The sequence below is a fragment of the Larus michahellis genome, chromosome W, assembly GCF_964199755.1.
Source record: "Larus michahellis chromosome W, bLarMic1.1, whole genome shotgun sequence".
Taxonomy (NCBI): domain Eukaryota; kingdom Metazoa; phylum Chordata; class Aves; order Charadriiformes; family Laridae; genus Larus; species Larus michahellis.
The window spans coordinates 10,253,751-10,267,996 of record NC_133929.1 but is presented as its reverse complement, the minus strand read 5'-3'; the positions used below and the strand labels follow the sequence as shown (position 1 = coordinate 10,267,996).

General features: G+C 51.6%; 1 protein-coding gene across 1 annotated transcript; it reads left to right on the top strand.

Moving 5' to 3' along the window:
• Positions 1 to 4,018: 4,018 nt before the first annotated feature.
• LOC141735659 (adenosine 5'-monophosphoramidase HINT1-like) lies at positions 4,019 to 6,432 on the top strand (the record flags this gene model as incomplete). Its single annotated transcript, XM_074568712.1, is given in 4 exon segments — positions 4,019 to 4,114; positions 4,116 to 4,145; positions 5,170 to 5,274; positions 6,094 to 6,432. Coding segments are annotated over 4 exon segments (396 nt in total), but the record flags the coding sequence as incomplete, so codon positions are not given.
• Positions 6,433 to 14,246: the final 7,814 nt, after the last annotated feature.

Below are 14,246 nucleotides of genomic sequence, written 5' to 3'. Positions count from 1 at the left end.
ATTGAAGAAAGGGCAAAGCGCTGTCCGGGGCAGGTATTTCCCTGCTGCCTGTGGGTCCGGCCGGTGGATGTTTCCTGAAGGAACTTTTTCATCCTATTTTCTCCCCCTGTCCTGTTGAGGAGGGGCAGTGAGAGAGCGGCTGGGCGGGCCCCTGACAGCCGGCCGAGGTCAATCCATCACAAAGCCTAAAGGGCAGATTCCTCCATGTAGAAGTGTTGAAGGGGGTTGGTGCTTTAAGGAACGATAGTGACTGGGGTTTTGGAGACAGGACGTTTTGGAGACAGGAAAGTCGGGAAATCGCTGGGGATCCAGTTGCTTCGAGGGGGGGAAATTTCAAGAGAAAAAGCCTTCTTTCTGAGCAATAAGAGGCTCTTGTGAGCAGAGGGCTCTAGTCTCCCTTTGTTCTCGCTTGGTAATGAAAGAGACAAGGCACCGGAACTCCTGCGTGCGAAGGGATGAAAATGTGCGGAGCCTGTTGGATGCTCTTTGTGTGCGCGTGTTGGAAACCCAGGAACAGCTATAAGGAGGTGGGTGTGAGCTTGGTTAACTTGGCCAAGCCAACCACGCAAAGCTGACCCAACCTCCCGCCCGCATCAGAACCAGTGCCACCAGAAAAGCATGTAAGGTGTTAGCAATTGGAGATCCCCTACTGAGAGGCACCGACGCACCCGTTTGCCGTCCAGGCGATTTCTCTCGAGAAGTCTGCTGCCTACCAGGGGCTCGCATCCGTGGCGTCGCCGAGAGGCTGCCGAGCCTGGTGATCCCTGCAGGTTATCATGCGCTCCTACTATTCCGCATAGGGTCTGACGAGGCAACTTAGAACCCTCCAAAGAGACTTTATGTCCCTCGGAGCAATGTTAAAAGGATCAGGAGCACAGGTGGTGGTCTCCTCTCTCCTCCCAGTCAGAGGGAGGGGTCCAGGAAGGAGGAGACGAATTGAACAGGTGAATGCCTGGCTGCGTAGCTGGTGCCATACGCGAGGTTTTGGCTTCTGTGATCACGGGTGTACCTTTGAGAAGCCGGGTCTGTTGGGAGCTGATGGGATTCGCCTGACCAAGCGGGGCAAGAGGGTCTTTGCCAACAAGCTGGCCGGACTTACAAGGAGGGCTTTAAACTAGGCTCAGCGGGGGAAGGGGATGGAGTTCTGAGCAACAGAGAAGAGCCAGGGGCTGCTGATGCGTTAGGAACCAACAGGGGAACCCCTGAGAAATGCCGCAAAGGACTTGGGGCTTGATCCTCCAGAAAGGCGACACGGTCGGCAGCCCAACTGAAGTGCCTCTATACCACTGCGCGCAGCACAGGTAACAAACAGGAGGAGTTGGAAGCCCCTGTGCAGAAGGAGCAGAAGGGAGCTGGCAGCTCTTTCAGGACGTTTTTTCTTCGAGCACAAGAGCTCTCGATTCCCACGCGTAAGAAATGGGAAAATAGAAATTCGTCTACCTAGACTTTAGTAAAGCCTTTGACACCGTTTCCCACAGCGTTCTCCTGGAGAAACTGGCTGCTCGTGGCTTGGACGGGCGTACTCTTTGCTGGGTAAAGAACTGGCTGGAGGGCCGGGCCCAGAGAGTTGTGGTGAACGGAGTTAAATCCAGTTGGCGGCCGGTCACAAGTGGTGTTCCCCAGGGCTCAGTACCGGGGCCGGTTCTGTTTAATATCTTTCTCAACGACCTGGACGAGGGGATCGAGTGCACCCTCACTCAGTAAGTTTGCAGCCGACACCAAGTTGGGCGGGAGCGTCGATCTGCTTGAGGGTAGGATGGCTCTACAGAGGGATCTGGACAGGCTGGATTGATGGGCCGAGGCCGATGGTATGAGGTTCAACAAGGCCAAGTGCCGGGTCCTGCACTTGGGTCACAACAACCCCGTGCAACGCTACAGGCTTGGGGAAGAGTGGCTGGAAAGCTGCCCGGCAGAAAAGAGCCTGGGGGTATTGGTAGACAGCCGTCTGAATGTGAGCCAGCAGTGTGCCCAGGTGGCCAAGGCGGCCAACAGCATCCTGGCCTGTATCAGGAATAGCGTGGCGAGCAGGACTGGGGAAGCGACTATCCCCCTGTACTCAGCACCGCTGAGGCCGCACCTCGAATACTGTGTTCAGTTTTGGGCCTCTCACTACAAGACAGACACGGAGGTGCTGGAGCGTGTCCGGAGAAGGGCAACGGAGCTGGTGAGGGGTCTGGAGCACAAGGCTTATGAGGAGCGGCTGAGGGAACTGGGGTGGCTTAGCCTGGAGTAAAGGAGGCTGAGGGGAGACCTTATCGCTCTCTACAACTACCGGAAAGGAGGTTGTAGCGAGGCGGGGGTTGGTCTCTTCTCCCAAGTAACAGGCGATAGGACGAGAGGAAACGGCCTCGAGTTGCACCAGGGGAGGTTTAGGACGGATATTAGGAAAAATTTCTTCGCGGAAAGGGTTATCGAACGTTGGACCAGGCTGCCCAGGGAAGTGGTTGAATCACCATCCCTGGAGGTATTTAAAAGACGGGTAGACGCGGCGCTTAGGGACGTGGTTTGGTGGTGGTTTTGGCAGCGTTAGGTTAATGGTTGGACTCGATGATCTTAAAGGTCCCTTCCGACCTAGACGATTCTATGAAATCAGGCAAGGAAGGCAGGAGCCCAGCATGGCTGAGTAAGGACCTTCTGGTCGAGCTGAAGCGCAAGGAGGAAATGCGTAGGCGGTGGAAGCAGAGACACGCATCCTGGGAAGAATATAGGGATGGGGTCGGGAAAGCTAAGGCACAGCTGGAGCTGAATTTGGCAAGGGATGTGAAGAAGAATCATAAGAAGGGCTTCTACAGGTGCGTTGGTCAGAAAAGGAAGACTAAAGAAAACGCACACCACCCCCACCCCCACCCCCCTCCGATAGGTAAGACAGGAGAGCTAGCGCCAACCGACATGGAGAAGGCCGAGGCACTCAAGGATTTTTCTCCTCCGTTGTCGCCGGCAATCACTGTTCCCGCATCTCCCAAGTCCCTGAACCTCAAGGCAGGGACTGGGGGAACAAAGTCCCTCCCATCGTAGGAAAGGATCCGGTTCGAGACCACCTGAGGAACCTGAACATACGCAAGTCCTGCACTGGGGAGGAACAACCCCATGCACCAGTAGATGCTGGAGGCCGACTGGCTGGAGAGCAGCTTTGCTGACGTGGGGGGCTCCTGGTGGACATCAAGTTGAACGTGAGCCGACAACGTGCCCTTGCCGCAAAGGCGGCTAAGGATATCCTTAGCCCGCTACAGAGGAAAGCAGGGTTTATACATGTTACAATACAGTTGTGTAGACCAATCAAATTGCTCACTATCCCCGGGGGTGCAGGGCACCAGAGACCACCCTTGGGCAGCTTTGGGGGCACTGCCTGTTTTTCTACGAGCCTCCTACCCAGCTTAGCGCAAATCCTATCTCGATCTGCGCCCCCCCCCCCACACCCACACCCACAGCCCTCGAGCCACCAGTGCTGAAGACACGCTTTGTATTGTATTTTCTCCCAGGAGGCGCGCAGCTTAGAAACGTCTGCAATCCAAGCGGGGCTTGCAGGGAACAATTGAGAGCAACTTCTGTCGGTTCTGGGGAGTGTTCTGAAAAGTTAAGGCCTGCCCTGCCCTGGCAAAAGCAGTCCTTTGACTGGAGGGAGCAGCACCAAAAAGCCACAAGCACGTTTGGGGTGGAGTTGACGCGGTAATAAATAACAGTCAATAGTACTTGTAGCTACAACAGCCTCTTCTGAGACCTCGTCGCCCGCCCACAGGGTCGCAGCACTACACGGCACGGATCCCTCCGCGGACTGGCCCAACGTCTTCTCCCTCCGCCCCCAGGTCGGATCCCTCCGCGCCCCCAGGGCACGCAAACTCCCTGAGCCCCGCTAAGCACCAGGTCGACGAGGGCGGACCCGCCGGGGGGCCGGGGACAAGCGAAAACGACAGACGAGACAGCCAATCGAGACGCGGGATCGGCCGGCGGCCATCTGGCGGCCCAATGGGCGCCGCGGAGGGCCTGGCCGAGTGGAGGAAGCGCGGGGGCGACAAGGGGCGTTGTCGTGGCCGACGAGCTTATTGGGGCGCGGGCCGCCCGGCCTGGTGCCGCCGCCACCCGCAGTGTTTTCGGGAAGATCATCGGCAAGGCGCTTCCCCGCCAACGTCGCCTACGAGGACGAGGAGGTAGCCGCGGCTTTGCTCTGAGCGCGGTTCCTCCCCCCGTCCCCCCCTCCCCCCGCGCTCGCAGGCACCCTGAGCCGAGGACCCGTTGCGCGGTGCCCGGGAGCGCGGCAGGGCGGGTGGCGGCCTTGCTGCGGGCGGGCGGGCGGGCGGTGGAGGGACGGGGCCTCTCTGGGTTGTGGCGCTCTCTACTGCGCGATCCCTATAACATCGCGCTTCTTCGGTGCGGCCCCCCCGCCCCCGGCTGCCGCGGCGCGTACTGGGTTGCTGGTGCTGGCCGGCTCGCCTCGGTTCCCAGCCCCGCCGTGTCGCGTGCGCGCGTGCGTAGAGGAGGGCCTCTGACGGTAAGGCACTTGGTGGCAGCCGCAGACGTTTGCTGCGTGATATCCCTTTGGCACTGCAAGTCGTGCAAAGTTTGCTGCCGAGGGATGCGAGTGGTCCTACCTCGTGTAGGACGACAGTCTTGAAACCTTAGATTAAGCGCACGCAGTCAGTCTCCTCGGGGATTCCAGGCGTATGTATGTAAACGGTGAACGTCTGAGTGGTGACCGTAATGAGTTAGTTCTGCGTAGGAGAAACGCAGGTCTTGATGTGCCTCCTAATAGCACTGTAGAGATTTCACAGCTCTGCTGTGCTAGGCTTTGGTTCTGCGCCCCCAAACTGGATTGTTACAGCTTTTCTTATTTTTCTTTACCAAAAAAGTAAATCCAGAAACTCGTCATCCTTAGGAAACGATCGACCCGAATTAAAACGTACTGGAGGTCGCTAGTCTGAAGTACTGGCCCGCCTCCTTGCCCCCATCACCTTGCATGCTGAATCCCACTTCTGGAGGGGGCTCTGTAAAGACGTTGTATTTTTTTGTACAGAAAGCATTAATATCGCGTAAGAAAAATCAACGTTTCGGCTTGCGTTTGGGGTATCCGGTAGTCTGCTTCTGTAGGAGTTCAGTGGGGCATATTGATTTGCTTAAGCTATTATTACCTTTCTCTGAAGCCAATGACGTTTTAACTGTTTACTCTTCCTCCAGCGCCTTGCGTTCCGTGATCTTTCACCCCAAGCTCCGATGCTTTTCCTAGCCATGCCTAAGGAGGCAATTATGAGCTTATGCGAAGCAGAAGATCCTGGTGAATGTGTAAGTACTGTGGAAGCTTTCTGTACGCTAAACTGTACCTGTCATTAGTTCCTAATTTAGTAGACTCTTTCCCATCCCCCCTTTTCCCCTTGATAGGGCACGGTAGGCTGGTTTGGGTTTTCTGGCGCTATAATCTTTTCTCTCTGGCTTGTAATGGAGCTGAGCTTTTTGACCGAAAGTAGCGATATAAAGCAATGCTCATCCCTGGGTACGTACTCCTGGTGCAAAATGCAGTGTTGTTTTGGAGCGCAGGGTGATGCCTACTGTCACGGTTTAGAGCAAGAGGAGGAGTAGTACTTCTTCTAATACGGAGAAGAGGGCTTGGGGTTTTTGGCAGGTCGGGGGTGAGGAAGGGCAAAGCTGGTCGAGAGGTGCTGGATGCTTCGCTTTTGGCTATAAAAGTCAAGTTCAGAGACTTTGTAAACCCACGCAAAAGGCAGCCTGAAGCTTATTTTCCACCCGAGTTGCGTATGTTGCCTGAAGAGATAACGGGGGGCTTTAACCCGGAGACAAACTTAGCTTCTGTGGCTGTTTTGTAGTCCGTTACTGTCTAGCTTGAAAACAATTGCGTAGCCCTCTTTCTTCCCCCCCCCCCCCCCCCCTACAGTGTGCGTAATCGGTCTTTGTAGCTTTGCTTGGGAAATGCCGGTTGCAGGCGGACAGACAGTAATTTGAAGCGCAGTGGTTGAATTGCTAGGAGTTGGCTAACTGGTTTCTCTGGGTGCTTCTCTGCTCTCATTCCTCCCCTCCCTGCCCTCTCCCCTTCTTGTGTGTGGCTTTTTATTTTACTTATTTATGGTTTTGTACTTCCTTCTCCAGCTTCTTGGGCATTTAATGATTGTTGGCAAGCAGCGTGCTGCTCACCTGGGCCTGACCGATGGATTCCGGATGGTTGCGGATGAAGGGCCCGAGGGTGGGCAGCCTGTCTGTCACGTACATCTACGTATTCTGGGTGGCCGTCAGTTGGGCTGGCCGCCTGGCTGAGATTTTTGCACCGCAAGAGCTGCTGCACGTGTACAAATCGCCGCTGAATGGATTTCGTCTGTTGCCCGTCGATCTAGGCACTGTTGATGTCGAATGTTTTGTGCCGCGTGTCTGTGGAAGGTAATAAAAGCTGTGAGCAGCAGTTGCACAATAAAGATTTAGCATGGGGATCTCACCTCCGTCTTGTGCGTCTTACTGAGGGAAATAGTTCCGCAAGTTAAAACGGCGTCTCCCCGGAGTGTAAGTACGTGGACTGTGTTGGTCTGTTAACAGTGTTCTATAGATAGATAGTGATTTGGCCAGTCATTTGAAGCGTGACGCTGGGACGGCTTAGCAGTCTCCTGCATCCTGTAGGAAGCAGACTCTTGGCTCTTTGGAAGCGGTACGCAAATGTACGTAAAGCCAGTGTAGGCGGCTGCTGCTGCAACACCTTTAGAAAATACTGTATGCGACGCTACAGGCATGCCATACAAGGGTGCTTTCGGCACAGTGCAATGCGTTGGAAGCATCCAACTCCTGTTGGAGCACTTCATCAAGGGCTGCGTGATAAGGCCCCGTTGATAATCCCTTTTCTGCTGAGGAGGGACGTGGTAGGAGAAAACAATTGGTCTGAATGGCAGCTGTGGTGCTTCCATAGCACGGTGGAATATCTCTCTTGGTCCATTTGGGTCAGCTGTCCTGGCTGTGTCCCCTGCCAGCCTCTTGCCCACCCCCAGCTTACTGGACTGTGGGGGTGGCTGGAGAGACAGCCTCCGTGCTGTGGGAGCACTGCTCGGCAGTAGCCAGAACACTGGTGTGTTATCAACACCCTTCCAGCTACAGCTACGAAGCACAGCACTATGAGGGCTGCTGTGGGGAAAGTTACCTTCCATCCCAGCCAGACCCAAACCAAAGCTACGTCGCAGGGAGACAGCCAACTTCATCTTTCTTTAACAGCTATTAAAAAAGGGAGACGGGCATGGGAAAGCAGGGCCATCCTTCGTTGCCCTTGAACGCTGCGTCCGACCTTTTGTGGGAAAGCCTCCGTCCTCTTCTTTGTAGCCGCCCTTTAAGTACTGGCAGACTGCGATGAGGTTCCCTCCCCCGCGAGCCTTCTCTTCTGCAAGGGAGAAGAGACCCAACTCCTTCAGCCTTTCCTCCTAGGGCAGGTTCTCCAGCCCTTTGGTCATCTTTGCGGCCCTCCTTGGGACCTTCCCCAGTCGGTCTGCGTCTCTTTTTTGAATTGTGGGGACCAGAACTGGACACGGCGCTCCAGGTGCGGCCTGCGGGGGTAGCCTGTGTGAGAAGAGGCCAGGGTCTGCCCTGTGCTGGACGCAGCTGGTGCCAGCCAGCTAGGCACTGGACTTGCCGCAGGCCAAAGCTGAGCGGCTCAGCGAAGCCGGGGGCGCCCCTGGGAAAACCTATTGAAGAAAGGGCAAAGCGCTGTCCGGGGCAGGTATTTCCCTGCTGCCTGTGGGTCCGGCCGGTGGATGTTTCCTGAAGGAACTTTTTCATCCTATTTTCTCCCCCTGTCCTGTTGAGGAGGGGCAGTGAGAGAGCGGCTGGGCGGGCCCCTGACAGCCGGCCGAGGTCAATCCATCACAAAGCCTAAAGGGCAGATTCCTCCATGTAGAAGTGTTGAAGGGGGTTGGTGCTTTAAGGAACGATAGTGACTGGGGTTTTGGAGACAGGACGTTTTGGAGACAGGAAAGTCGGGAAATCGCTGGGGATCCAGTTGCTTCGAGGGGGGGAAATTCCAAGAGAAAAAGCCTTCTTTCTGAGCAATAAGAGGCTCTTGTGAGCAGAGGGCTCTAGTCTCCCTTTGTTCTCACTTGGTAATGAAAGAGACAAGGCACCGGAACTCCTGCGTGCGAAGGGATGAAAATGTGCGGAGCCTGTTGGATGCTCTTTGTGTGCGCGTGTTGGAAACCCAGGAACAGCTATAAGGAGGTGGGTGTGAGCTTGGTTAACTTGGCCAAGCCAACCACGCAAAGCTGACCCAACCTCCCGCCCGCATCAGAACCAGTGCCACCAGAAAAGCACGTAAGGTGTTAGCAATTGGAGATCCCCTACTGAGAGGCACCGACGCACCCGTTTGCCGTCCAGACGATTTCTCTCGAGAAGTCTGCTGCCTACCAGGGGCTCGCATCCGTGGCGTCGCCGAGAGGCTGCCGAGCCTGGTGATCCCTGCAGGTTATCATGCGCTCCTACTATTCCGCGTAGGGTCTGACGAGGCAACTTAGAACCCTCCAAAGAGACTTTATGTCCCTCGGAGCAATGTTAAAAGGATCAGGAGCACAGGTGGTGGTCTCCTCTCTCCTCCCAGTCAGAGGGAGGGGTCCAGGAAGGAGGAGACGAATTGAACAGGTGAATGCCTGGCTGCGTAGCTGGTGCCATACTCGAGGTTTTGGCTTCTGTGATCACGGGTGTACCTTTGAGAAGCCGGGTCTGTTGGGAGCTGATGGGATTCGCCTGACCAAGCGGGGCAAGAGGGTCTTTGCCAACAAGCTGGCCAGACTTACAAGGAGGGCTTTAAACTAGGCTCAGCGGGGGAAGGGGATGGAGTTCTGAGCAACAGAGAAGAGCCAGGGGCTGCTGATGCGTTAGGAACCAACAGGGGAACCCCTGAGAAATGCCGCAAAGGACTTGGGGCTTGATCCTCCAGAAAGGCGACACGGTCGGCAGCCCAACTGAAGTGCCTCTATACCACTGCGCGCAGCACAGGTAACAAACAGGAGGAGTTGGAAGCCCCTGTGCAGAAGGAGCAGAAGGGAGCTGGCAGCTCTTTCAGGATGTTTTTTCTTCGAGCACAAGAGCTCTCGATTCCCACGCGTAAGAAATGGGAAAATAGAAATTCGTCTACCTAGACTTTAGTAAAGCCTTTGACACCGTTTCCCACAGCGTTCTCCTGGAGAAACTGGCTGCTCGTGGCTTGGACGGGCGTACTCTTTGCTGGGTAAAGAACTGGCTGGAGGGCCGGGCCCAGAGAGTTGTGGTGAACGGAGTTAAATCCAGTTGGCGGCCGGTCACAAGTGGTGTTCCCCAGGGCTCAGTACCGGGGCCGGTTCTGTTTAATATCTTTCTCAACGACCTGGACGAGGGGATCGAGTGCACCCTCACTCAGTAAGTTTGCAGCCGACACCAAGTTGGGCGGGAGCGTCGATCTGCTTGAGGGTAGGATGGCTCTACAGAGGGATCTGGACAGGCTGGATCGATGGGCCGAGGCCGATGGTATGAGGTTCAACAAGGCCAAGTGCCGGGTCCTGCACTTGGGTCACAACAACCCCGTGCAACGCTACAGGCTTGGGGAAGAGTGGCTGGAAAGCTGCCCGGCAGAAAAGAGCCTGGGGGTATTGGTAGACAGCCGTCTGAATGTGAGCCAGCAGTGTGCCCAGGTGGCCAAGGCGGCCAACAGCATCCTGGCCTGTATCAGGAATAGCGTGGCGAGCAGGACTGGGGAAGCGACTGTCCCCCTGTACTCAGCACCGCTGAGGCCGCACCTCGAATACTGTGTTCAGTTTTGGGCCTCTCACTACAAGAAAGACACTATCTCGATCTGTGCCCCCCCACTGTTGCGTGAAAAGGGGCAAAGCGGTTTTGGCAGAAAATAAACCCCCTTGCGTTCTAACACTCCTCACCGAGGTGGGAGGCTAGGTGCGGCTAGGTTTAAATTCTGAGTGATGCCCAATTCAGCACTATCAGTCCAATCGCGTTTAATATGTATTAAACTGTTACGATTTGGATACACTAATAGTGGACTGCACCTTCAGTCTAGTCGTGCTCATGAACTAGCACGGCCACTCTCGAGTCTTTGGTCGCGTTCAGTGAGAAACCAAAACGACTAGCTACTTAAAAAAGTGCAGTTTATTTAAACAACATGTGAATTGTGCTTAACTGATTCGTGTCAGTGTGGAACAGTGTTAGGGCCACAGGGTGAAGTGTGACCTTTGATTGTTTTGTCTGTATGGCCGCAGACGAGACGGTGTGTCTATCGTGTCTGTGTTTTGCAGGAGCCACCTGGCGAACATTCTAGAATACCAACTTAAACCGGTCCTGTTGTTATCTGCATAGTGACCTGTAAGAGGGGGGATACACCCATTTTTGGCAAGGGCCAACCATTTTAGAGACAGTTATGAATATGTATTAGTATAGGAGATATAAACCAAAAATGGGGTCTGTAAGGTGTGTGTCCTGGTTGGGCAGAGACTCCCGGCACACCCAGCGCTGTTTGCTTGCCTTTATTCCTTTAATAAATTATAAATTCTAATTGGAATCCTGTTTGCGATTAAATCATTTATCACAATTTGGGGGCTCGTCCGGGATGGTCTTAGTTCCTGAATTCTGACTTGATCTAGGAGGGGCGCCCCACCATTAGGTGGCTCCTGATCAGGTCAGGTCGGGACTAATGCCATCCTGAACCTGAGTAAAGGCAAGCAAAGAAAAGATTTTGATTTTTATTTTTATGAGCTCCCTTGCCGGCTGCAGCAGTTTATTTTACCCGTAATTCTGCGCGCGAAGATCCGAACGAAGATGACGGAGTCGTAAGTATTTAAAGTGTATACCGTTCGATTGGGTGGGATTCGGTTGCCTGTGTGTAAGAGTGTGATTGAGACGGAACCTGGTTCCGAAGTGATTGTGGAGGTCTTCTAACCGCGGTTCCAATCTCCCGCGAGGGACTTGGCCGGTGAAGGACCGAAGCGATTCCTATAGGATTCGTGGGTGGGTGATAGGTCCTAAACCCCCTGCAAGACACTCTTACTGGTAACCAAGGGCTGTAGGAATTGCCACAGTAAAATTCCTAGATGGGTCAGACAAAATCGAAGACCCAGGACCAGAGGAAAGGGAGCAAATTACCAGATATACCACTGGAAAGTCCATTAGGAATAATGATTAGGAATTGGAATGAAAGGGGCCCCAGAAAAGGAAAAAGTAAATTAAAATTAGTTCACTATTGTATGATTGAATGGCCGAAGAAACCTTTAAAACCACATGTCTTTTGGCCTGTTTTTGGATCCTTTGAAGACTGGATTTGCCAGGCCTTAAATCTATATGTTAATTCAAAGGAACCTTTTAGTCAGGAGGAAAGTGATTATGCAGGATTATGGATCAGGACTTCACGTCCTTTTCCGGCTTCAATACTTACATTAAAAACGGATGAAAAGTCTGAGAAAGAAGAAGGAAACAAAGACGAAAAAGGGAAGGAAAAAGATGATAAAGGGGAACCACTGGATAACTTACCACCTCCATATCCTAACAATCCTCCTCCGACGGCGGCTCTCCCTCCAGGGGCCGTAGTACCCCCACCAGTGCCACCGTTACCCCTGCCTCCACCACCGACAGCACCGGAATTAGATCGACCTCCAGCTGCATGTACGAGAAGTAGAACTGCCACATCTGGGGGAGCTTCTCTATATCCCTTACGAGAAGTACCCCTCGGAGGCAATCAGGGAGGCATCGGGTTTGTGGCAGTTCCATTAAATACCACAGATGTAAGGAATTTCAAGAAAGAAATGGGGACCCTATTAGATGATCCCCTTGGAGTAGCAGAAAAACTAGGCCAATTTTTAGGACCTAATACTTATACCTGGGAAGAAATACAATCCATTTTAGGGATCTTATTTACTGCTGAGGAAAAGGGAATGATTAGACAAGCTGGAATGAGAATTTGGGAAAGACAGAATCAGGCAGGACCCCCCAGGAGATCAGAAATGGCCAAATGTGGATCCCCATTGGGATCATCAACAACCCCAAGGGAGACAGAACATGAGGGATTTGAGAACATTAATAATACAGGGAATAAGGGAAGCGGTTCCCCGAGGGCAAAACATTAATAAAGCGTCTAATGAACAACAAGGAAAAGACGAATCTCCTACAGAATGGTTGGAGAGGTTGAGGAAAAGCCTGCAAATGTATTCTGGAATTGATCCGAATACAGTGGCTGGGACTGCACTCCTTAGAACACAATTTGTAGCCAAATCCTGGGGGGGATATAAGAAAGAAATTAGAAAAACTTGAGGACTGGCAAGAAAGAGGATTAGAGGAGTTACTTAGAGAAGCCCAGAAGGTATATGTTAGAAGGGACGAAGAAAAACAGAAAGTAAAGGCAAAAATTTTTGTAGCAGCAGTAAAAGAAAGTCAGAAAAATCAGAATCCGTTTAGAGAGAAAAGGGAAAAAAGAATAGAGCAGACACCCAGAGGACAGCCTCATAGGGAGAGATTCACAATTCCTGTCTGTTACTACTGTAACAAGAGGGGACGTGTTCAGAGGAACTGTCGTAAGCGAGAACAAGATGAGAAAATGTTCAAAGAAGAATAGGGGTGTCAGGGGCTATATCTTTTGGGGACTTCAACATCAACAGAGCCCTTGATAAAATTATTAATAGGTCCCCATAAGGAGGAGGTTTTATTTTTAGTGGATACAGGAGCTGAAAAATCAACCATTCAGAAACTTCCAAAAGGAATAGAGATAGGGAAGAATTATATGTCAGTAGTCGGGGCAAAAGGAGAACCTTTTAAAGTCCCTATCTTGAAAGATGTAGAAGTAGAAACAGAAAAGAAAATTTGTCTTAACGACTTACTTTTGCTCCCTGAAGCGGAATACAATTTACTAGGAAGGGATCTGATTTTGAAGTTAAACTTGAGCATTCAGAGTCAGGGGAACAAACTGCAGATCAAATTATATACTTTAACACAGGAGGATGAAGAAGCTATTAACCCCTCGGTGTGGTATAAAGAAGGGGAAACTGGAAAAATAAAAATGAACCCCATAAGCGTTCAAATAATAGATCCACATCGTTCGATTAGAATCAAGCAATACCCTATACCCATGGAGGGTCGAAAAGGATTAAAACCTGTAGTTGACAGACTTTTGGAAAAAGGAACCTTGGAACCATGTATGTCACCTCATAATACACCCATCCTCCCTGTAAAGAAACCGGACGGGTCATACAGAATGGTACAGGATTTAAGAGCTGTAAATCAGCGAACGATTACTAAATTCCCTGTAGTGGCAAATCCCTATACTTTATTAAGTTATATTTCTCCCAGACATACTTGGTATAGTGTGATAGATTTGAAAGACGCTTTTGGGGCCTGTCCTCTGGACGAGGGATCTAGAGATTATTTTGCTTTCGAGTGGGAGGTCCCCGAAACGGGACGGAAACAGCAATTAAGATGGACGGTATTACCACAGGGGTTTACGGAGTCACCAAATTTATTTGGGCAAACTTTAGAGAAAATCTTACAGGATTTTGCATTACCCCAGGAGATAAAATTATTGCAATATGTAGATGATTTATTAGTAGCAGGAGAAACTGAAGAGGGGACCCGAGAAGCTACTATTAAATTGTTAAATTTTCTAGGGGAGAAGGGATTGAAGGTGTCCCGATCAAAACCACAGTTTGTAGAACAGGAAGTAAAATACTTAGGACATTGGCTAAGTAAGGGAAAGAAGAAACTAGATTCTGATAGGATATCTGGGATTCTATCTTTAAGACCCCCACAAACTAAAAAGGAGGTTCGGCAAATATTGGGATTATTAGGATATTGTAGATCATGGCTTGAAAATTATAGTGACAAGGTAAAATTTCTATATGAAAAATTAACTAGTAACCAACTTAAGTGGTTTACAGAAGATGACCAGAAATTCGAGGAAATAAAAAAGGCATTAATACAAGCACCTGTATTGAGCCTCCCAGATCTAGAAAAACCTTTCCATCTTTTTGTGAATACATCAAATCAGACAGCATATGGAGTTCTTACTCAAGACTGGGCAGGAATAAAAAAACCTGTGGGGTACTGTTCTAAATTACTTGATCCAGTAAGTAGAGGATGGCCTGCTTGTCTCCAAGCTTTGGTAGCTACCGCATTATTAATAGAGGAAGTTCGGAAAATTACCTTTAGTGCTCCTTTAAAAGTGTATACCCCACACAATGTCAGGAGTGTTTTACAACAAAAGGCAGAAAAATGGTTAACGGACAGCCGGATCTTGGAATATGAAGCAATATTAA